The sequence below is a fragment of the Zalophus californianus genome, chromosome X (genome assembly GCF_009762305.2).
Source record: "Zalophus californianus isolate mZalCal1 chromosome X, mZalCal1.pri.v2, whole genome shotgun sequence".
NCBI lineage: Eukaryota > Metazoa > Chordata > Mammalia > Carnivora > Otariidae > Zalophus > Zalophus californianus.
The window spans coordinates 20,920,022-20,943,582 of record NC_045612.1 but is presented as its reverse complement, the minus strand read 5'-3'; the positions used below and the strand labels follow the sequence as shown (position 1 = coordinate 20,943,582).

General features: G+C 48.1%; 2 protein-coding genes across 4 annotated transcripts in view; one reads left to right on the top strand and one right to left on the bottom strand.

The window, feature by feature from the left end:
• Nucleotides 1–400, bottom strand: part of AIFM1 (apoptosis inducing factor mitochondria associated 1) — a 33,393-nt gene extending 32,993 nt beyond the window's left edge. Inside the window, exon 1 of one of the 2 annotated variants that reach the window (XM_027607874.2) lies at nt 132–400. In XM_027607874.2, coding sequence (XP_027463675.1) covers nt 132–237 — 106 coding nt within the window. In that variant the 5' untranslated portion in view covers nt 238–400. The remainder of the gene's footprint in view (nt 1–131) is intronic. The other variant, XM_027607872.2, reaches the window with a different exon arrangement.
• Nucleotides 401–4,019: 3,619 nt separating this feature from the next.
• Nucleotides 4,020–14,340, top strand: RAB33A (RAB33A, member RAS oncogene family). Of its 2 annotated transcripts, none has more exons than XM_027608360.2 (2): nt 4,020–5,147; nt 13,753–14,340. In XM_027608360.2, the coding sequence occupies exons 1-2, from the start codon at nt 4,878–4,880 to the stop codon at nt 14,206–14,208; spliced, it is 726 nt and encodes a 241-aa protein (XP_027464161.1). In that variant the 5' UTR covers nt 4,020–4,877; the 3' UTR covers nt 14,209–14,340. The 2 variants fall into 2 exon arrangements, with proteins under 2 accessions (XP_027464161.1, XP_027464162.1); XM_027608361.2 differs by having other exon boundaries at nt 4,353–5,135.
• Nucleotides 14,341–23,561: the final 9,221 nt, after the last annotated feature.

Sequence of the window (23,561 nt, the reverse complement as noted above, 5' to 3'; positions counted from 1 at the left end):
AATTCACGCGGCTGTGAGTGGGTTAAGTTTTTCCCAGGGAGGAGGCAGGGGGAGGACTACAGGCACAGGGAGCCTATGGAACCCAGGCCCTTGGTCTGCGAGGTCAGGGTTGCCTGGGATGGGTCAGTCACCTGGGAGCCGGTTCCGCTGCCTCGGGCCTCGGACGCACACTGTCCGCACCAAGGGCGCCAGCTTCTGCTTGAAAGCACCTGCTGCCAGGCTTCCACACCGGAACATTTCGGCAACCGCTACTCTGTACCTCCTCCTTTCCTTTCTTCTCACTGACCCACCGACAGGTCAAACACTGTGGGCCCCGGCCGGTTCCCCCCCAGCTCCCCTCACACGCACTCTACGCAGGCTCCTCCTTTCAGCTCCGGGAGGGCATTGGACAGTTAAGCTGGCCTGCTAGAGCAGGGGAAGGGGAAGCGCGGCTGGATGCCTACTGCGCAGGCGTAATGCTCAGCGCCGCATTGCGATTGGCTCGTACGGCGAGAGATTTGCGCATGCGCCTGGCTGCCACACTGTTGCAAAGACCGCGGCAGCGGGTGTTTGCAAGTTTCCACGGGTTGGTGGCAATGCTTTCCGCTGAGCGAGTTTCCAAAGGAGGGAGCCGTGGGGCCTCTTTGCCTGGCGGTTGTGGCCGGTGCTGCCGCTGTGTCGATGGCGGGAACAGATAACAGCACCTCACAAAGCGTGAGCACCGTAGCACCGCATTTTGTTCTCTTGTTTTAGGCTACTACTCGGTACTAAGCCTTCCGGATTCTCTGGCTGTATTCCACTTCCAATCTTTCCATAAGGTCCGAGCCAGAGCACCTGGCTTACTAGATTCGGAATGGACTTCCGTCTTTTACAAATTGCTGGCACTTTCCCACCCAGCCCGTTTTTCTAGGAGAAGTAATCATTCCGTGCTCTCCTTCCCCATATCGTTTTTATATTGTGCAATTCTATTCCTAGGTGCTGTACCAGGTGCTGCGGATAATCTCCTACTATTATGGCTTCTGTGCTTGAGAGCAAGGATGCTGGCAAAAAGAGTTTGTGCTTTGCAGAGAAATGCTACGCAGGACTTTTCGAGTTGTGGGAGGAGTAGGGTGAGGGGCTGAGTGTAAATAGGTGTTTTGACTCTCCCAAATGTGAACTGAGTTGGAAATAAATTTTTTGACTGTTTGCAAAACATAAACATAGGTCTTTTTCAAAGTTTGGGGTTACGTATTCATTTAACAAGTATGTAATGAGTACTTGCCACTTGGACTATATTATGAAAGGGGCTCTGGAGCATGTGGAAAGTATAGGAAGTGGTCACTAGTTGGGGAGATGACACATACTATCATTTAAATAATATGGAATGTCTCCTTCAGTGCCAGAGCAAGAGAAAAGTGAATAGGATGGAGTAGCTAAGGAAAGACTTCATGCAAGTGTTACTTGAGCTTTGTCTGGAGGGATGTATAGTAAAATTCAAATAGACAGTGGAGGAGGAGGAATGACATTTCAGATGGTGAATACACTGGGACCAAAGGTAATATTTTTAGTGGTTGAGCACCCCTTGACTTTGGATCCAGTCTTGCCCAGGTTGAATCCTGGCTCTACCACTTGGGCAGGTCACTTAACTGTGCCTCACTGTCCTCATTTACCAATCTCAAGGGTTGTTGTTATGAAGATTAAATGAGCTAATATTTGTCAAGTATCTTAGAGGAAGCACCATGCTGTTTAAAAAGGCTTAGAGGTGTAAAACAAAGAAACAAACCCCAGCACATTTCTGGGGGACAGTGACAGAGAATATGTACTAGGAAGTAGATAAGGACAGGTTAATATTCTGGGGCCAGAGCTGACCTGGCAAAAGAATTTGGCCCTAATCTTGTAGGTGATGAAGTTTTTTTTCTAGTGGAATAGGGATAGAGAATGAAATCACAAGACCTCGTTTTAGGAAGTTTAACTCAGGAAGCAGTCTTAATTGGGTGAAAAAGGTCCAGGGTCCCCTCAATGTTCAGAAGTGCAGGCAATGGGTGACTTTTTACCTAGGGCTGCTTTGGGGGATAAATATTGAAAATATCAATTTCACAATAGGGTAAAATTATTTATATTTACTTAATATATTAAAGGCCTGACAGACATATTTCTTACTATTTCTAAAAGCCAATAACGATAATAAACATGGAATACAAAATTAATCATATCTGTTGGGGAAAGAGGCTTTGGAAAACACAGTCAAAATCATGATGATCAGGTGCCTATGAAAATGGCTGGGTATATTTGAAAGACAATCATTTAGTGATGCACAATTAACACAAAGAACAGGTGCTGTATAGCACATTTATTTTTGCAATAGATGCAATGAGGTACTTTAAAAAATCTCTAATTAAAAATTATATTTCATCATGTTTTTTTGCAAAAGCAATAAACACACAACAAACTAACTCCAAAAATATAAGTGAAAATTTCCCCAAAATCTCACCCCACAGAGGTAACAAGCACTTTTTATTAGGGCATGGTGCCCATTTTGAGATACCATATTTCCAGAAGTCAGTGTTTCTACCTTACAGCTATAATATAAACTCTCAGACTCAGTGACAAGTTTTTGCTGGAAGCACACATCTAAATAATCTCACGTGGATGTAATGTTTTTTTGTATCTCTAAGAGAGTTAGCATTGATTCTATGAGTTGGCGATGCTTCTTTTCACTCTACCTACTGGGTATGCCTAATTAATAGTTACCCCCACTTTTGTAACTACTCTTCTGTAGATAATGATCACCAGGAGCATTACAGATACAGAGGAGAATGATGCAACAAAGTATATTTAGACATCAGCCAATCAAAAAGCCAAAATACTGTACAGTGAAGATTGCTATTCACACTGTACCATAATAATTGGTATTCATAATGATGACCTTGGATTAGCCACTTAAGATTAAATCCTTCTCGAGATGGTTTTAATATAGTAAAATCTAGGGTTTTAGAAATGGGTGACTCACATATTTTGGAAAAGGGTTAGCTATAAGTATATCTGCTAACTCAGCTAAACAGCTTATTAACTAGAAGACCCCAAGTTTTCCCAGCCATTTTGAGTAACTTGGACTTTGGCTGAGCGGTCACATTCCAACTTGCTTACAGATCTATCACCGATTCACTGAATTGTTTTTCTCATAGTGGGAATGGACTCGGTCACGTTTGTCTCTTCTGCCGCTCAGCCTCACACACAAGATGGCAGCTCATGTGCACCGCTGGAATCCCTGACTTCGATGGCATTAGCAAGTAACTCATATGTCGGTGCTACTGACATATGTCAATATTGCCTTGCCTTAGCCTATGAAATGTGTGAGAGGAGGGATAAAGTCTTAAAAGCAAACAAAATGGGTGCATTTTATTGTATGTGAATTGTACCTCAGTAAAGTTGATTTCAAACAAGCAAATTGTGAACCTGCATCAACCTCAAGAGAAGGAATACAGGTCTCCAACAAGATGTGTGATGCTTAGTAAGCTTTGGGAAGCTGCCCCCTAATACCGCAAGAAAGTTCTGTTCATTTATCATCTTCCAAGCATAATCTAGGCTTCTGGCAAATTAGACCCAACCACTTTGTTCTACATTCAGTTGCAGAGGGGTGAACCCTTCTAGGGGTTTCCAATTCCTTTCAAAACTCCACCATTCTGAAAGGACTTATGATTATATGGACATTATATCATATGGGAGACACTGTGGGGCTTATGCCATGTCCCAAGATCCCTCCACCTGGGTCAGTAATGGTTAGCCCCGAAAACAAGATTCCCTTTGGCTGGCGCTGCCACCACTAGCTTCCCCCCTTCCCCTACCCCCGTTTGGCCCTCTCCGGCGGCGGGCCTTCCCTATTGGCCAGCCAAACACAACCGACTGCGACAGCCAATGGAAGCCGCTCTCCTGAACATTCAGAGGATGGGTGCTCGTGGTGTGATGAGGGGAGGTTGGCGCCTGGCACGCGCCCCCCTACATCTGGCAAGTCGGTGACAGAGACAGTAACTCCCCCTACACACGCACACCCCGTGCCCCCGGCTCCCTCCTGGCAGCTGCGCGGGCCCCCACAACCCAAGGCATGTCTTGGCAGCGCCCTCCCCGGCTCCTTGGGGCGCGCGAGTGCACCTGCTTACTCAATAAGACACAGCATCCCTTTATCCCAAGGCTTGGGAGGGGGCCCGAGGAGGCGCGGGAGGTGAAAGAGGTATCTCTGCCCCTCCCCACCCCCCTCCGAGTCGTGTCGCTCCGGGGCCAAAGTGCTCCAGAGATGCCTTAGGGTGCAGCTCTTTGTCCTCTCCAGCTGTGCTCCCTGCCCGCTGACCCCGCGCGCTCCGAGAACGTGGGGGCGGGGAGCCCGCAACCTATAAAATAAATGGGGGCAAGGAGAAAGGAAGACCTTCCCGGGGCGGCGTGTGCCGCTCTCCTCACCCCCTCCCTTCCCTCCTTAAGCTTCCTCCCTCCGGTGTGTCCCTGGGGTCCAGGCAGGGGAGGGTCTAGGCAACGGCGCGGCGGCGGCGGCGGCGGCGGCCGCCGCCGCTTGGGGAGCGCCCTAGAACCGCCCGCCCGAGTGTCCGGTCCGAGGGCGCAGGCAGAAGGAGGAGGCTCGCGGCCGGCTCACTCTCCTCCATCTCTCTCCCGTTCGCCGGCTTTTGTGTTGGTGCCTCGGAGCGGCAAGGAGGGTGCGCTGGCGGAGGAGGGGGGCCTGGGGAGAGAGGCACCCCCTTCACGCGCGCGCGCACACGTTGCCGGCGCACGCACACACGCGCGGACATACACTCACAGACACGCACACATACACACGCACAAAGCTCGCTCGCCTCGAGCGCACTAACGTGGCCGTTTTCTTTGTGTGGAGCCCTCGAGGGGGGTTGGGGCCCGGGTCCGGTCCGGGGGAGATGGCGCAGCCCATCCTGGGCCATGGGAGCCTGCAGCCCGCCTCGGCCGCTGGCCTGGCGTCCTTGGAGCTCGACTCGTCGCTGGACCAGTACGTGCAGATTCGCATCTTCAAAATCATCGTGATTGGGGACTCCAACGTGGGCAAGACCTGCCTGACCTTCCGCTTCTGCGGGGGGACCTTCCCGGACAAGACTGAGGCCACCATTGGTGTGGACTTCAGGGAGAAGACCGTGGAAATCGAGGGCGAGAAGATCAAGGTGATCCAGACGGTCAGGTCCGGGAAGGGAGGGATCTGGGAGGGGGCCTCGCCCGAGGCATCGCTCCAGTGGTTGTAAACGTCCAGCGCGTGGCCGTGTGGCCGCTTGCCGAGCCCAAGACCCTCGGCACCTCCTCATTCCCTTTCGCTTCTCTCAGTGGCCTGGTTCCCACCTCACCCGTTTTGTTTTGCTTTTTAGGGCTGGCGGGAGTGGTTACACTCCTGCCCTTTGCCCCTGCCTTGACATCTGCCACAGGAAAAGCCTGTCTGATCCCATCCTTGATCCTGAGCCAGGAGCAGTGGCACCTGTGGGCAGAGGGAGGCATCTCTTGGTCCTGGTCTGTGGGATAGATCCCAAAGCACTTTACACATCCTGGGGTCTCTTCTACCTCCTGGGTGTGAATGGGCTGCAAGAACCCACTTGGGCTTAGTTAGCCCTGAGGCATTCGAGAGGGGGAAAAGATGGAAATCCAGAGTGAATGAAAAAGAGCTTTATTTTAAATTATGGCTTATGGTTAAGCTTAGGGCTGAGGTGGAATAGGGGTGAAGTGGGGGTGGTTCTGGCACAAAGCTGTGAGCCCTTTTAAAGCAATTGAGACAGGGTCACACACCAGCCCTGCATATAAGAGACAAACTTGTTCTCTTGGAGCAGTCTCTCTCCAATGGTCTCTTCTTTATTTGTCTTCGATACCTAATGAATGAACTGCTTCATTACTCATTCTGTTTGTATTGTCTTCAGCAGGCCTTTGTAAAAATGCAGAGCAACTTATCTGGAGGCCAAGGAAAAGTGTCTTGCTCCTCCCCCCTCATCAGTTTTTTTTTTTTTTTATCAAATAGGCTAAGCACAGATATTCTTGTCTGACCGTTTATGCTCACTTTAGTTCACAAAAGGTAGAAACCTGATAGGACAGAAATAGTTCAGTGGGCAGAAATATTTCTATGTGCAGAAGGAGGACGTGACAAGGGCAGCTTCATGCGTCAGGGGAGCACGGGGGCCGGATGAGGGGCAGGAACGCGCCTCAAAGGGCGCTGGGCACTAAAGGCCAACCCCTGGGCCCACAGCTGGGCTTTGCTCAAGGCTATGGTCTGACCCTGTCCGGTGAAGGTCAGCCTCCCCGCTGCTGGTCAAAGAGCCCAAATGACCCCAAGGCCCCTCTTCTGGGTGATGTGGAGAGAAGGGCTGAGTAGTGGAGAAAGATGAAACACTCTGAACTGTGCACAACTCTGGATTCCTTGATTATTAAAATGAAGGTGTTTTATTTTATTATTATTATTATTATTATTATTATTTCTTGGATGAATGTGTTAAAATGGCTTCAGAGACTGGGCCAAGGCACTAGATGTCAGGAAGATGGGCAGCTCAGTCCTGGTAACAAGTGAGTCCCAGGGTCAGGAAGATAGGGCACTGTTTTGAAATAGTGACCTTTTTGTCCCTTGCATTTTGAGGGGAATTGCTACATTTCCTTTTTAAGTTAAAAGTAGCTATCCGTCTCTATCCTTTTCTAGGGCTCTTACCTTGAGGTTTACTTGGTTTGGACTTTCTCTGGTGTGTCTAACTTCTTTCATGCAAGGTTGTAAGATTCTGGAATTTCTAAAACATGCCTTTTTTTAATGCAAAGTGAGAATATACTTACAGATGTGCTCTTCAACCCTCAAAGGCCTTAACGCTTAATGCTATTGCTTGCTTAAAATCAAGTGTCCCATTGAGCCAAAGAGTTCTCTGGATTTAAAAGAGGGGAAATAAGTCCACCTGAAATTCCTATGGAGGCAAAAGGAGCGTTTGAGAGTTTGGGGGAGGAGGGAGGAAGCCAGAAAGTGGGAAATGGGAGAGAAAAACAAGTGCAAGAGGGTCACTGCCCACTGGCCTTGGGGAAATTTTTAGAAGACTCCTTCCCTTCTAACACCCCAGTACTTAGCAAAACTGGGTTTTACAGTCTTTGCCAAAGATTCCAGACTTTTTCCCAGAGGGCAGAGCCTGTGACAGTGTGACTCACCAGAAACAGAGCTCAGCACAACACCATGTGCCGATAAGTGCTTAATACAGGCTTTTTTGGGAAGATGATATTTTCGAGAGGGCAGAGCCTTGTGACACCGCTCCCCGAGGGGCCCTCTGAGTGCAGATTCTGAAGGAGCTCAGGGTGCGGGGCGGGGGCGGCGAGAGGGTGACTCTGCCTCTTGTGAAGCCGCTGCAGCTCCGGGGCCCAAGGCAGCGGGCAAGAGCGGCGTGTCTGTGGGAAGGCGGCTGCAGGGCAGCTAGCACCTGATCTAGAGGGGAGGAGATTTTGCCCAACACTCCCGCGGGCTGGGAGTTTTTCAGGGAACAAATGCCAAACCCCTGCGAGGAGGTGACTGCTGAAGGCTTCTCCCTTTGGGGGAAGCGGCCCTAGACCACAGCCAGCGATAGGAGTGCCAGCCCCCACAGGGCCAGGGTGGAGAGGTCTGGGCAAGCTCTTCCCCGGGCCCGGAATAGGGTGTGGCCTCTGCTGGGCTGCCTCCCCGGGTCCCCTGCAGGGGGATGGGGGACTGAGTTATCGGATTGGGGGCTACTCTTAATTACCAGGGCCATCTCTAGGGCTTCGAGGCCCCATTTGGTGTCTCCAATCCATGTAGCCCCGCCCCCTCCCCATCACAACATTTATAATCCAGTGTTTCCTGGTTAACATGAACATCCAGGAAAGCTTCCAATGAGTAGACAACAGCAACAACAATAATAATACTAACTGCTATTTATTGATTAAACCAAGAGCCCGGGCTAGGTGCTTTGCATGCACTATCTAATTTGATCTTCACAGCTGCCCTATGCAAATCAGACTGTTATTATCAGTCCTATTTTATAGATACGGAGACCAAAGGTAGGTTAAATAACTTGCCTAAAGGCGCTTGGATCTGAGCCTCCCTTCTTTGACCCTTGAGCCCAAGCACTCCTCTGTCTCAGTACCCTGCCTTCCCTGGGACAGGGTCTGGATTTCCACGTGGATTCAGAGCCCCTGCTCTTTCCCGCGGCTCTCTGCTCTGTGGGGGCAATCTCTGGCCCTGGGCAGTGTGCTCAGGGGTGGGTAGCAGGCGGGGCAGCCAGCCTTGTGGGCTCTTCTAGGCCAGGGGCCCCGGGTTATAGCCCTGAACTCAGGAGCCTTCAAGATGTCTCCTTCAACTGCACCCCAGACACTGAGTTGAGTGCCTGGGTTTTACTTTTTGCACCTTGACTGTCTCCCTTTGGATGTGGAGAATCAGAGAATGTTCAGAGATAGAAGAGACCTTAAAGAATCTCTAACCCAATGTCCTCATTTAACAGATAGGAAACCGAGGCTTCGAGAGGGAAAGTGACTTGCCCAAGATCACATAGGGACAGGCTTACCGCTCAGGTCTCCCCATTCCCTGGCCGGTGCTCTTCCCTGGCAATTTGGGCTAGTCCCATGGTGTGCCCAACCCATGCAGTTACTTATGACAGGGACACGAGGGGCATCATACAGGAAAGATGACAAGTCTTCCTGACATCAGCCTTTAATGACAGGATGTGTCCATCTCCTACAGGTTAGGTCAATCATATTGAGCTTGCCTCAGCCCCAAAGCACTGGAAAATGCCAGATAGAAGTGGGGGGGGGAGGTGGAATGGGGGAGGTAAGAGAGGGGAGGCTCAGAACTAATTTTTGAGCCATTCTTTGTAAATTCTCATGGAATTTACCCCTGCTCCTGTCTAGTTTGGTTCGCCCCCGACAACTGGGCACCCCCTCTGCCCCAGCCGTCCGGACCAGGGGCGAACTGCAGGTCAGCCATGGCCATGGGCAGGTGCTGCCCAGGACTGTGGACTGTCTTCCTCTGCTGAGCACTTGGACCAACACCTTCCCGTGTTACATTACTGAGTGGATGGAGGCTGAGCTAAGTGTTCCCTCAGAAGCTGCCTGCAGTCAGAATGACATCATGTCTTCCTTAGGGCTTCTGAGCTTCCATCTTCTGCCAGTTCGCTTAATGGCTAATTATCTCTCAGTGTGTGTTTCTCTGTCGGCCTTGCTGCCTCTCTTTCTGCGCGTGAGTTTCTCTTTGTCTCTGTCCTCCTTTGCCATTCTCTGTGTCAGCCTCTTGTGTGAATGGGTGTGTATCTTAGACGCAGATGGGACAGTCCAGCTAGTTGAAAAAAGATTTGTTTTAGACTTTTCCCATCATCCACTCGGGCATCCTCCAAAGGTTACAGATGTATTTGTCTCCCTTTTTCCACTTCTACCCTACCCCACTGGCCTCCAACAAAAGGACATTCATCTATAGAAAGATGCCAGATATGTTCCCCAGGGAAAAGAAATACCCATGTCAGCTAAGAGCACGTGCAGGGGTGGGGGATTGCTGAAACTTGCTCAGGCAGCGGTAGCCCCGGGAAAATGGTTTAAAAAAACTAGATTTATCTTTGGCAGCTCCCCACACTCTGCCCCTCGACCCTCCTCCACCAGGACAGGACCCCCTGTCCCTTTGGGCCTGCCCCCAGCCACCCATGGCATGTTGCTGGCTCTACTCTCTTCTCCCCCTCCCCAGTGACTGCCTTAGCTTTGGCTCTCGCCCATCATCAAGAAGCCAAGCTTTCCGGGCTTTCCAGGAGGAGAACCAGTGGATCCAAGGACCAGTGCTACCAGGACAGCCGATGGGCCTTCTGAGACCATGGCAACAACTAGCACCCAGGTCTCTCAATTCCAAGGCTACTGCTGGGCATTTCCCACAGCACCTGCTCAATTAGTTGTCGGGCCAGACTTGATGGTGGAGGTCTCGGGCCAGGGAGGAAGGGAGAGTGTGCATTAGGCACTGTGTCATGTACTTATAAGGAACGCTAATCTTTACAGCATCCCCACAAGACTGCTGAGGTTATCCTCAGTTTGCAGGGGAGGACACTGAAGATAGAGTAAGTAGCTTGCCTAAGGACACCTGACTAGTAATAGCACATGATTGTGCTGAGGTTTGTACCCAAGCTGGTTTGCCTCCTCTATGCCCCCACTAGCCCTTGGAGAGAACAGAGGATCTGGGGAGCATGTACGTGGCTAAGGGGCAGTCAGCACCCCTGGCTACTGTGTGGATGCAGGGCCCACAGGAAAGGAAGAATGGATGAGAGGAGTACCAGCTGGAAAGCGGAAGGAGATGCTTTCACTGTCTGGCAGGGAGCGCGGGTTTGGGAGGATGCTAAGAACAGGGACACCAATCCCCCAAACAAAATGAGGTCATTTGTGTGCAGTGAACCGACTGCTGTGCTCTCCCTTTGTGATGGCTCTGAGGCCACACCATCCATTCTGATTTTCTGCTGTGAGCAGCCTGTTTCCTGGCTCACTGCTGGCCATAGAGAGGGGTGCAAAAAACTTTAGGGTGGGGTTTATAAGGAGCTAGAACAGAGCAGTGCTACAGTTTAAATTCTGAGCCTCCAAACAAAAGCTTCAGGGCTCCCCATGGCATTGGAAAGGCAAAGGAGGTCTACAGCAGAAAGGGTCTTCCCCCACAGCTCCGGCAGTTTGGATGGTGTATACAATTCCGAAGCCAAAGAAAAGCCAAACAGCCAACCTACTCAGCCCCAAACACCTCACACACTCCCACCCGTGTTCCTGCTAGTGGCAGGTATTTTTAGAGTTCTGAGCTCATGGTGTTAAAGCATCTGCCACATGCCTGAGGGCTGGTAGGGATTCAGCCTTGCTCAGAGGCAGGAGTTAGGACTACTGGAGGGTGGGGGTGGGGATCAGGAGCCAAGTGGTAATGATATTCTTGCGCTATACCCGCTCTCTTCCCACTGACCTCCATCCCTTTCCTCGCCCGCTCTCCCTTCCTCCCTGCTCAGAGCACTGGCGAGGTGGAAGAAATGAAATCTTTTCTGTCTCTGCTTTCTGACGCAAATCAGTGTTCAAGGACTTACGTTTTTCTGCGTAACCAAAGTCGAATGTTCTCTCTGAAATCGCCTTGGCAGATATGTAGGATGCCAGACTGCTTGTAGTTTTGGTGGCTCAGGCCAGTACTGCTTTTTGATGATGATGGATGATGATGATGATGGCGGTGGCAACCATGGTGACAAGTGATCTGATGCAGAAAAAGAACTGCTTACAAGTTTGGCTGGAGAAATGCCAAGAGCACTGAGGAAATAACTAGAGAACAAATAATATATTCTAAGTGGTGTGGTACAGGGGCGCCTGGGTGGCGCAGTCAGTTAAGGGTCTGCCTTTGGCTCAGGTCATGATCTTGGGGTCCTGGGATCGAGCCCCGTGTCAGGCTCCCTGCTCAGCCAGAAGCCTGCTTCTCCCTTTCCCCCTGCCCCTACCCTCTGCTCATGCTCTCTCTCCTCCCCTCAAATAAATAAATAACATCTTTAAAAAAATAAATGGTGTGGTACAGGCTCAAAGTGCAATAGAAAGTTTTAAGAAAAGAGAATTTAAGAGAAGTTGGAGAAAAATGGAGTTTTAGGAAGAAGGCAGACGTGAGCTGAGCCTTGAAGGCTTCACCAGTTCTGCTGGGGAAGGATGGACTAGCAGGAGGGAACAACCCGGGTGTAGCCGAGCAGTCTGAAACCAGGCTGGGTGGAGTGGAGACTCCTAGAATCAAAAAGACTCTGCTGTAGTCCAGCAATGAGGAGAGGAGGGTCTGGCCTAGGGACATGAAAATCAAAATAGAAGAAGGGGTGAATCTGACAATCGTGCCAAAGGAATGTGGCAGTCATGTCCCTAGAGGAGATGAAGGGGAGCCTGGACAATGAAAATTGATGTTTAGAATGATGAGGACTCTGGGGCCCTGTAAGATCTTCACTCAGCAAAGAGATTCAATTATATTTACCAGATACTCACTGACTGCTAACTCCAAATAAAGGCTATACTTGGTTTTAAGAGCTGTAGTAGTCAATTAGTGACCATAATCCAATCTTCTTTGATAACTGAGAATTGTATAGGGCCTTGGGACCATCATTCTGATTACGAATTTCTCTTCTCCAAGACTTTGGATGTATAAAGGGAAGTAGATGGGGCTGAATGTATGTTGACTCCAGGGTATCCCTTGGGAGTTGCGTCTTTGTATATGTTACTGATATCAGCATTTTTCCTTCATAATTTGGCCTTTATCCCAAAAGCTAAGATGCAGAAGAAAAATCCAGTGAGCTAAATTGCCTTTTACATACCAAAGAAGTGAACTTAAGCTAAAAGGTGAGACTTTTAACACTAACTTTGTTTTCTTTAAAAAGTCATGCAAATAATGCAAGACAAAGTGATATATGTTTATAGTAGAAAATTTGGAAAATACAAAAAAGAAAGAAAATAAATACCATCTGTAGCCCACGGCCCATAAATAACCATTAATCTCCTGGTACATACACTTCCAGTCTTTCCTAGGCATATATCTATGTTTAATATTTTTCTGAGAAATTGGGACCATAGTATACGAAAAATTTTGTATCCTGCTTTTTTACTTCCTGATACTTTATGAGAATTTCCTCTTTGAAAACATTATTTTTAATGTATGCATAATAGTCCATTGTATAGATATGTACATACATTTTAGCTATTCTCTTACTGAGATTTTAGGTTATTTCCTGTTTTTAAAAGTATAAATAATACTGCAATTAAGACCTTTGTACAGAATTTTGACCACATCTCTATTTTATATAGCTTTCTGGAAGTGAGATTATAGACTTGAAGAATTTTGAATATTTTTAAGGTTCTTAATAATGCCAAATTGCCCTCCAGAAAAGTTCACCAATTTACATTCATTTTTCAACTAAAAGCCTTAAGATTTTTTTAAAAAAGGATTTATTTATTTATTTGACCGAGAGAGAGAGAGAGAGAGAGAGAGAGAGAGAGAGAGAGAGTACAAGCAGGAGGACCGGCAGGCAGAGGGAGAAGCAGGCTTCCCGCTGAGCAGGGAGCCCGATGCGGGGCTGGATCCCAGGACCCTCGGATCAGGACCTGAGCCGAAGGCAGACGCTTAACCAACTGAGCCACCGAGGCACCCCCAAGATTTTTTGACTCAAGATTTTCAACTAAAAATTTTAAGAAAAATTTTACGTCCCTGAGAGAAACCTCTCTCTATACTTTGATAAATCCACTCTGCCAGTCTGTGTCAGGGCTTCTCACCACATTTTTGTTTTTTGAAGATTTTAATTTTAATTTTATTTTTTTAAAGATTTTATTTATTTGACAGCGAGAGAGACACAGCGAGAGAGGGAACACAAGCAGGGGGAGTGGGAGAGGGAGAAGCAGGCTTCCCGCGGAGCAGGGAGCCCGATGCGGAGCTTGATCCCAGGACCCTGGGATCACGACCCGCGCCAAAAGCAGACGCTTAACAACTGAGCCACCCAGGCGCCCCTGTTTTTTGAAGATTTTAAAATTTATTTATTTATTTATTTATTTGTCAGAGAGAGAGAGAGAATGAATGAGCGCACAAGCAGGGAGAGCGGCAGGCAGAGGGGAAGCAGGCTCCTCGCTGAGCAGGGAGCCCAGTGCGGGACTGGATCCCAGGATCCTGGGATCCTGACCTGAGCTGAAGGCAGACGCTTACCTGACTGAGCCACCCAGGCGTCCCTCTCACCACGTTTTTTTCATAAGATCACAGAATCAAGTTTTCTCCTATGCATTCTTGTTTCCTTTTCTGACTCCACATATGGGTTTTGTATCTTCCAGGTTCAGGTGTGGGACACAGCAGGTCAGGAACGCTTCCGCAAAAGCATGGTCGAGCATTACTACCGCAATGTGCATGCAGTGGTCTTCGTCTATGACGTCACCAAGATGACATCCTTCACCAACCTCAAGATGTGGATCCAAGAATGCAATGGGCATGCCGTGCCCCCACTAGTCCCCAAAGTGCTTGTGGGCAACAAGTGTGACTTGAGGGAACAGATCCAGGTGCCCTCCAACTTAGCCCTGAAATTTGCCGATGCCCACAACATGCTCTTGTTTGAGACTTCAGCCAAGGACCCCAAAGAGAGCCAGAACGTGGAGTCAATTTTCATGTGCCTGGCTTGCCGATTAAAGGCTCAGAAATCCCTGCTCTATCGTGATGCTGAGAGGCAGCAGGGGAAGGTGCAGAAACTGGAGTTCCCACAGGAAGCTAACAGTAAAACTTCCTGTCCCTGTTGAAACCAAATGGTGTAAATACAAGATCCATTATTACTGGAGTTTTTTCTTTCCCTTTTTTTTCCGTGCCTGCATAACGCTGACACTTGCTTGTTTCCATAAAAATTGATATTAAAATAAAATTTGTATAGATTATCACATGCCTTTATGTCTTGCTTTCCTCCAAGAAGACATTTCTGATTGTGCTGAGTAGAAGAGCAGCCTGCCCTCCTAGAGCAGTACACTTTGCCAAGGCACACTCCCTACCAGCCTTCTATGCCACCTGAATCATTCGAGTCACTTCTTCAGGACTAATTCTTTCTGTTACTCAGTGTCATCAGTGGGCAGAAACACCCAAATGGGGTGGGATACAGGCCAGACATGTTTTTCTAGGGTGCTAATGAAGGTGGAGGATAGAGAAGTCTTGAAAGGAAATGTTGACTCACAAATATTTCCTAGGTTCCCTGGATTTCGAGAGTAGGTGGCTCTCTCCTTATTTCCCAAAGCTTAAAAATAAAAAGTATAGGGGCGCCTGGGTGGCTCAGTCATTGAGCGTCTGCCTTCGGCTCGGGTCGTGGTCCTGGGGTCCTGGGATCGAGCCCCACATCGGGCTCCCTGCTCAGCGGGAAGCCTGCTTCTCCCTCTCCCACTCCCCCTGCTTGTGTTCCTGCTCTCACTGTGTCTCTCTCTGTCGAATAAATAAATAAAATCTTTAAAAAAATAAATAAATAAAAAGTACAGGTCTCCCAAGGGGCTCAGTTGGCTTCCAAAGTAGTTAAATCCTGCTTCCCATGTTTTACCTTAGAGTCTCTGACACCCACAGTGGTACTTTTTGAAGAGGGTAAGGCTCAAGCCAACAATCCGTTATGCCCCCAGATCCTTGCTGGGTGCTATGGAGGAAACACAGCAAGAGGAGGATTTGTCCCCTATGTTCAAAGACCCTCTGATCTTGTGGGAACAATGTACACACTGAAACCACTTGCAAACGAAAATTAGACAATGACATCACCAAGTTCGAGTCTGTGCTCTGGGAATTGAGAGCGTTATGTACTCAACATTAGGGAGGAGTCACCGAAAAATAACTGACCTTGTTTTGTATGTTGAATAGTGTTACATTAGGATTGGTAAAGAGGAGGGGGCTGGGCCAAAGTAGGGAGGCAGGAATGACCTTGGGGGTTGAGTGAAAGGATAAGAGCTGAGCAGCCCTAGTGGGGAGCTGAGGGTAGGAAGGCCTACACAAGAGGCAGGACAGTTTGTTGCTCTTTGAGTCACTGGGAGTTTTTGGTGGCTCTCCAGCAGGAGTCCTGTAGGTATTTCTTAAATGTCTGGTCCTATGGATGCGAAAGCCCCCCGTCCAATTGTTAAAGCAACTAAGAGTGGCTCTAAAGGCATAGCTACAGTAGCCCCAGCTAGATTTCTTTGTTTTGGGGGTGCTCCTTAAGGCTGCTCTCTTGTCAGAAGCCCACAGAGAGAGGGTCCCAGGCAGACGGCCCCTGAGCACTTTCCCCTGGTAGGTGAACTCAGGTCTGTCCCCTGTCCTCCTCCCCGTCACCCCAGCAAAAGGTAATATGTACCAAATGTGCTTCCCACCCAAACAACTAGCCTGTCCCTACAACCTTCTTCCTCTAGAACTGGCTAACTCCGCACCCCATCCCCATCCCACCCTCCACCCGGCCTCAGGCTGAGTCCCAGCCCCCAGTCTGGTTTTCATCCCTTGGCTTCTGCCTGGATCTGTCTTTGGAGCCTGCCTAATACCCCCTGGTTAGGGCTGTGTTTTCTTACTAGTTGTCCCCACCCAATGCCCTGCCCCTGAATCTCCCCCAAGCGGCTGGGAGCCTGTTGTCTGTTGGCGAACTGCCTGCCGAAACCCCTGTTGCTATGCTTCTCCCCAGCAGAATAACCTTGGGCCTTGTCTCAGACTTGAGATGCTGACTCCTTACCCGGGACACGACCTGCTATTGTGGTGTCTTTGGGTTCTTGACCTGGCTGCAGGGCCAGATCATCTCTCAGTGGCCGCAGGTACGCTCGTCCATTCTGGTGGGTACATTTCAGTCCAGGTCCTGGCCTGTCTTGGTCAGGGACCTTCTCTGCTGTAACAGGGTCAAGATAACAACCTTCTAAGTCCTCTAATCAGGATTGCCTCTTCTAGACCTGAATTGCCTCTGACACCTTTTAGGCATTCAACAAACATTTATTGAGCATCTACTATGAGCCACTGTGCTAAGCCCTCGGGATAAGTAGGTGAACAATATAAAATTCTGCTCTCATAAAGGAGATAGGCACTAAACAAGAAATGAGATCCATATGAGAGGATTTGAGAGCAATAAGGACTCTGAGGGCGATAAAATGGTAAATGGATAGAAAGTGAGAGAGGGGGCGGAAGGGCAATATATTAGATAAAGTGAACACAAAAGATACCTTTGAAGAGATAACATTTGAGCTGAGACCCGAATGAAGAAAAGCAACCAGGGATAACGTCAGAAAGAGAACCCCGAGCAGAGGAAAGAGCAAATGTCAAGGCCCTGAGGCAGAAGTGAGGTTGGTGCATGTGAGGAACAAAAAAGAGGCTAGTGTGAGCAAGGGGGGAAACATGGGAGATGAGGTTGAGGAGTAAGTAAGGCCAGGTCTATTGGCTAGGGTTTTATTTAAGTGCAGTGGGAAGCCAGTGGAAAGTTTTAGCATCATCTAGACTCGGTAACCTTTGGAAAGATTCAGGAGGCTTGCTGACCAGCAAGAAAGAGGGAAAAGCCTCTACTTTTCTTAGCTCCTCTGAGAGGAATAGACACCCTTCCTGGGTAACTCCTGAGTGTGGGTCTCAGGGCTGTCATTTCCATGCTGGCTGGTCCCCACCTTAAAAACCAAACTCTGGGGGTGCCTGGGTGGTTCAGTTGGTTAAGCGTCTGCCTTCAGCTCAGGTCATGATCCCAGGGTCCTGGGACAGAGCCCCGCGTCGGGCTCCCTGCTCGGCAGGAAGCCTGCTTCTCCCTCTCCTACTCCCCCTGCTTCTGTTCCTGCTCTCGCTGTGTCTCTGTCAAATAAATAAATAAAATCTTTAAAAAACAAAACAAAACAAAAAACCAGACTCTGAACTTCCCCAAGACTATCATCTTTTGGTCCTGCGAAGGCTCTTGTAATTTTGCAGTGACTATAGCAGGCACTCACCAATCCTACCTGCCTCTGTCCTCTGAGCCTCACCTTCGTGATCCTCTCCTTACCTGCAGTAATGACACTGCTCTCCCTCAGGTACCTGGGAACAGAGAATCCTGAGAACCTCCGGGCTTCACCCAGTCTCCTAGCCCTAGAACTTTCTGCTGGCACCAGCAGGGTGGCACAATGGCACTCAGGCCTCCATCAGACTGAGCAAAAGGATTTGGGAATGGGCTGTTCCTAGAATGCAACCAGAGGGAGGGAACTCAGGAGGCCAGAGAACCATGACACCCTTGTTGTTGTGAGGGTGGTGAGGAGCAGGGAGAATCAAGTGAAGTGAGGTGCTTCCAGGCCTCTCATTCAGCCTCACTATGTCTCTGGAATGATCCATGATGGCCAGGATGTCTCCTCTACAGCTCCTCTTTACTTTTTGGAGCTATGCCCTTGAATCTTCACCTGTGTAACAGAGACAGAACCCAGAGAAATAACTACCAGCATTTGAATGCCTATTATATGCCAGGCCCTGTAATAAAACACTACATTCCTTCACTAGCTCACTTAATGCTCCCTCAACCCTATGAGGTGGGAATAATGATTTCCATTTTACATATATGAATATAGATGTGCTGACAGATTTAGTGACTTGTCCGATATAGTAGGTGGTTAAGCGAGATCTGTCTTACTTCAGTCTAGGCTCTTTCAGTGATATTATACTGTCTTTCTAGCTAGTTCCAAGCTCCAGAACTCTTGCAGGGATTGCAGGTTCAATAGAGGTGGTCCCCCTGACCCATGGGGGTTTGGCAAGCAGGTCATTCAATATCCAGGAGGCCAGAATGGGAACATTCCTTCTTGAATGGGATGCCTGATCAGGTCTCTGCAAGAAGCCCAAGTGGCTGACAGAATTGTCAGCTCTGAGCCAAAGGAGTCCCAAGATATCCCTGCCTTTGGACAATAGCTGGGAACCACACAGACAGCTGGATTCTGCTGCTCAGCCTTTGAGGCTGTAGGATATTGTCACTGGTACCCCCCCCATCCCGACCCACGAACTATCCCTCTCCCAGTATCTTGCATTTGCTCAGGCCTCCAAATTCAGCCTGATGACTTGCTTTGGCCAAGTTCACTGAGGCTGAGGACTGTCTCAGCAAGATCCTTCAGTCAGAGAGCCCAAGACCAGATGCTGCTCTGAGCACCACCACCTACAGCAGTGCCCTGGAGGGATACCCAGCCCAGAAAAGCTGGAGAAGCCCACCCACCAAGTGAAACTGACTGCAGCCCACCCTGAGTGTGGGGAGGGGATGGCGAGTGTGGAGATGTGCTGAGAACTCCCTAGATAGCAAGGCTCAGCTTCTCTATAGCAACTTCGAGTAGCAGATGCAGAAAGAGGTCAATGATTATCCTCTTGTAACACCTGAGGGGACAGAGTCACCTCCTTAACTTATAGGCTCTCCTCCACTCACCATCCCTCATCCCCGCACTGGGAGAGGCCTTGCTCCCTTTGGAAGGACTGGTCTAGGCGCCACTGCTTTCAAATCTTGTTCCGACTCCAAGTCCCCTTGAATATCCATGACCCTAACAACTGGCGCTGGGGCAGCAGGACCGAAAGAGAGGTCCCAGAAATTCCCTTAGATTAGCGGCTCCAAAATGCTGGCTCATAGCCACCTGCATGAACTCACTTGGCAACCTGTTAAAGTACAGATTCCTGGGATACTAGCCCCAGACACCCTGATCTACTAGATCTGGGGGCAGAGCTCAGGAATCTGTATTTTTAAAATGTCCATAGTTGGTTCTCATGTGCCTCCCAGGTCTCTTCTCTCTGGCACGTGTTCTCTCTCTCTGGGTAGCTGGGTGTCCCCAGGCTTCCTGATGAACTCTCAAATCAGAAACTACCTTTCCCAAGCCAGAGCTTCAAAACTAGTGATGTGGGCAATCATGGAACCCAGCTTCCGTGAGGACCACTCCACACAAGACACAGCTTGATAATTCAATAGAGATTGCACGTCTGCTGGGTGCCCTCTGCTGGTTAAAATTCATGAAGGTTAGAAAGTGTTCACCAGTGGGAGTTAGAACTGGGGTATACCGACTATTTCCTTGGTTGGAAGGCTGTACAGAAGCAGCTAATCCTGGTCCCAGTTTGGGCACTTAGACACCTGAAACTAGAAGGGTTACTAATTAAAAAAAATAGCTTTATTGAGGTATAACTGATATATAAAAAAACTGAACTTACTTAATTTATACAATGCGATGAGTTTGGACATAGGCATATACCCATAAAATCATTACCACAATTAAGGGAATAAACGTATCCATCACCTCCAAGTTTCTTTGTGCCCTTTTTTCGTGTGTGTGGTAAGAACACCTAAAATTTGTTAAGAGGGGAGATCTCACGTTAAGGGTTACTCTACGAAGTAAGCTACCTCTCCCGAATCACTAGGGCTCACCTCTCCTCAGGGAAATCTGCAGACTCTGGTAGGGACTACTAGCATGGCAGCAAGGAGGGAGAAGAGACATTGTGAAGCACCTCACCTGCCCAGGGAGCTAGATTTTGAAGCTGGGTGGGTAAGGAAGCCTGAGAGTCTTAGGAGATACTATTGAGGGCACAAGAATATTCCTCTACACCAGTTGAAAAAGACTGGGAAACAGACCTCAAGACCTGAGCTGACTCTATAGTTGGTACTTAATCCCTTCCCTAGTGATAAATTAAGTACTGTGACCCTTTGCATTTAATCTTAAAGTACTGGAGGAAGTGTCAGGTAAAATCATGGATAAGATGGCCTACCTGACACTTACCCAGCAATCCCAGGTGGAAATCCCAATGCTTCGGATAAAGAGGGTGTGCCCCAGGTACTGTGGTTTTGCCTCTCCTTCCAGGGAGATCATTAGATGCGAAGAATATCAGACCTAGCCTAGTTTCCAACCTCTATTCCTCCAACTGAAATAACATTAATGGCAGCGAACTTTTTTAAAAGACTTTATTTATTTGAGAGAGAGTGTGTGTGAGAGAGAGATCACGAGCAGAGGGGAGGGGCAGAGGGAGAAGCAGACTCCCCACTGAGCAGGGAGTCCAATGCAGGACTAGATCCCAGGACCCTGGGATCATGACCTGAGCCAAAGGCAGACGCTTAACTGACTGAGCCACCCAGGCGCCCAACATTGTTTACTATGCACCAAGTATTCGGTTATGTGCTTAACATGGACTATCATGTGTAATCCTCACAATAACCTGTGAGGCATGGAATGATCAAAGTAGCTTGCCCAGGGTCGCAATGCTGCCCAGTGTTAGAGCAGGGTGTGACCAAGATCTGTCTAACTGCAGAGCTAGTCACAATGCTAACTTCTCTTATTCTTCTCTATTTCTCTTAAGCCCAAGAGGAGGATATGTTCCTGGGCCTGGGACTAAGGGCTCCACTGCTGCTGCATTTAGGACTAAGTAGTAAATGAGTTGGGAGTTGATGCTAGATGCCAGGTCTTGAACTGATTTAATCACTATTAGCTCAGCTATAGGCCCAGAACCTGGGGACAGGGACTGAGTGGGCAACCGAGGACCAAACTGTCCTCCTAGGATGGGAGGGCAGGATAGGGAGATGGAAAGTCTAGGAATGGGCTGGCTCTAATAATCGGAACTGTTTTCATTCAGAAGAGGTATTTTAGAAGACCTTCTTGCACCATTTGAAATGGGAAGAAATGACCTCTAAGATCCTTTCCGGCCTTCCATTACTATGAACAAAAAGGGTGATCATGCATTAGCTTTTTTTCATGGTCCATATGTATTTTAAGCCACCTATGAAGATAATGCAGTTTTAGGCCTCTGAATGAGGATTGTTCATTTGTCTACAGATCAGAATCAGCTTTGAAATTGTGCATAGCTTTTATTAATGAAAATGCTCAGATTTGACTAAAACCGGGGCAGGGAGGATGTTTCTGTAATGTGAGCAAGTCAGTACTTTTTTTTTTTTTTAAGATTTTATTTATTTATTTGAGAGAGAGAGAATGAGAGATAGAGAGCACGAGAGGGAAGAGGGTCAGAGGGAGAAGCAGACTCCCTGCTGAGCAGGGAGCCCGATGCCGGACTCGATCCTGGGACTCCAGGATCATGACCTGAGCTGAAGGCAGTCACTTAACCAACTGAGCCACCCAGGTGCCCCAAGTCAGTACTTCTTGATACTGTTTTCAGAATGACAAGTGAAATCAGTTTGCTCAGCTGTAAAATGGGATTGAAAATCATCGTTACAGGATTTTTTTGAAGATTTAACTAAGATAATACATGTGAAATGCAGTTTATGGAAAAAAGTTTGTATACTATACTTATTCAATTCCTCTGATATAAAGGGCAGTGGGAAGGAATGAAAATGGAAGACTATTCAGGTTTTTCCTGATCATTCAGTTTTGAAAATAAAGCTGCATTGAATATATTCTTCTTTTAAATTATTCGGAACTGAAATAATTTGACCACAAAGCTACTTGAAAGTCACCAGAAGAATTAAATAAACTTAAAATCACTTCACATTGTGGTCTTTAGGACATTTGATTGATTGATTGATTGATTTTTTTTAAAGATTTTATTTGACAGAGAGAGAGAGTGAGAGAGGGAACACAAGCAGGGGGAGTGGGAGAGGGAGAAGCAGGCTTCCCGCCGAGCAGGGAGCCCGATGCGGGGCTCGATCCCAGGACCCTGGGATCATGACCTGAGCCGAAGGCAGACGCTTAATGACTAAGCCACTCAGGCGCCCCTAGGACATTTGAGACAACTGGTTCAATAGCCTAGTTTTCTAAGCTTGAGATACTTACTGATTCACTCAAGAATTCTTATGCTACAGGGGTGCCCGGGTGGCTCAGTTGGCTGGGCATCCGACTCTTGGTTTCAGCTCAGGTTATGATCTTGGGGTTGTGGGATCAAGCCTGGCATTGGGCTCCATGCTCAGCAGGGAGTCTGCTTGTGATTCTCCCTCTCCCTCTTCCTTTGCCCCTCCCCTCCATTTGCATGCATGCATACTCTCTCAAATAAACAATGTTTTAAAAAAAGAATTCTTATGCTCTAAGGCTCTGAAGATTTGCTAGACAGAATTACCCCACTCTATTCTCAAAATTTTATCAAGAAAAGAAAAGTGTACAACTTGGGCGCCTGGGTGGCTCAGTTGGTTAAGCGACTGCCTTCGGCTCAGGTCATGATCCTGGAGTCCCGGGATCGAGTCCCGCATCGGGCTCCCTGCTCAGCAGGGAGTCTGCTTCTCCCTCTGACCCTCTTCCCTCTCGTGCTCTCTCTCTATCTCATTCTCTCTCTCTCAAATAAATAAATAAAATCTATAAAAAAAAAGAAGTGTACAACTTAAAATCTTCTGCATTATAATTAATTTAGTCAGGGAGATATACTGGAGAAGATGGATAGCGGGGAAGGAGATAAGGGGAAACAGAACAATTCCAAGACTGAGTAACACTATCTTTAACCTCTGAGAAAAGGCAACTTCTTAATCATTTCAAAGTCCTACAAAAAGAAAGCCCACTTTACTGTTGGTATTTACAATGACACTTTCCCACAAAATTAATAGTATTGGATAAGTAGCCGAGATTCCTGGAAATGAATTCCTGGTAATTTACTAAAAAGCCTCCCATAAGGAAAGGATTCTCTAAGCACGAAAGACATGTTTTTCTCCAAGGCAGATTGGATTCTACACTAGTTTTCAACAAGGCAGTATCGTTTCATAGCCTTTAGACAGAACTACACTCATTTCCAACGTTGGAGAATTACACCACATGTAACTGAAGCACTGTGATAAAACATCATCCACCCAGCAGTTCGGAGGAATGTACCGCGAGACCTGGGAACTACAACACAAGGTTCCAGATAACCGCAGTGCTGACGGATTGCCACTAAAACTGTCAAGGAGAAGATTCTACTGATGAGTAGCTTCCAGGGTCTCCTCTCAGCAGTGGTAATAGTAGTAACAGCAACGGAAGCAGTAACAGCAGAATCCGCAGGAAGAGCACTAACATGATTGGTAATAGTGGGAGCAGCAGTATTTATCGACTGCCTTCTTTCTGTCAAGCCAGTGCCAAATTTTGCGCGTGTGCGCGCACACACACACACACACACACACACACACTCTAATTGTTAAAGCAAACTTGTGAGAAAGTCGTCATTACATACCTTTCACTGATGCGAAAGCTGAGGCTTGAGGTAGTTTATTTGAGGTTACGCAACAAACCAGGACGTAAACCTAGGACTGTCTTATTTC

Bases quoted from the DNA above. Each gene is read 5' to 3' on its own strand.
- RAB33A (XM_027608360.2), top strand. From the start codon at position 4,878: ATGGCGCAGCCCATCCTGGGCCATGGGAGCCTGCAGCCCGCCTCGGCC. The intron at 5,148-13,752 runs GTCAGGTCCGGG...TGTATCTTCCAG, and splicing joins AGATCAAGGTGATCCAGACG to GTTCAGGTGTGGGACACAGC.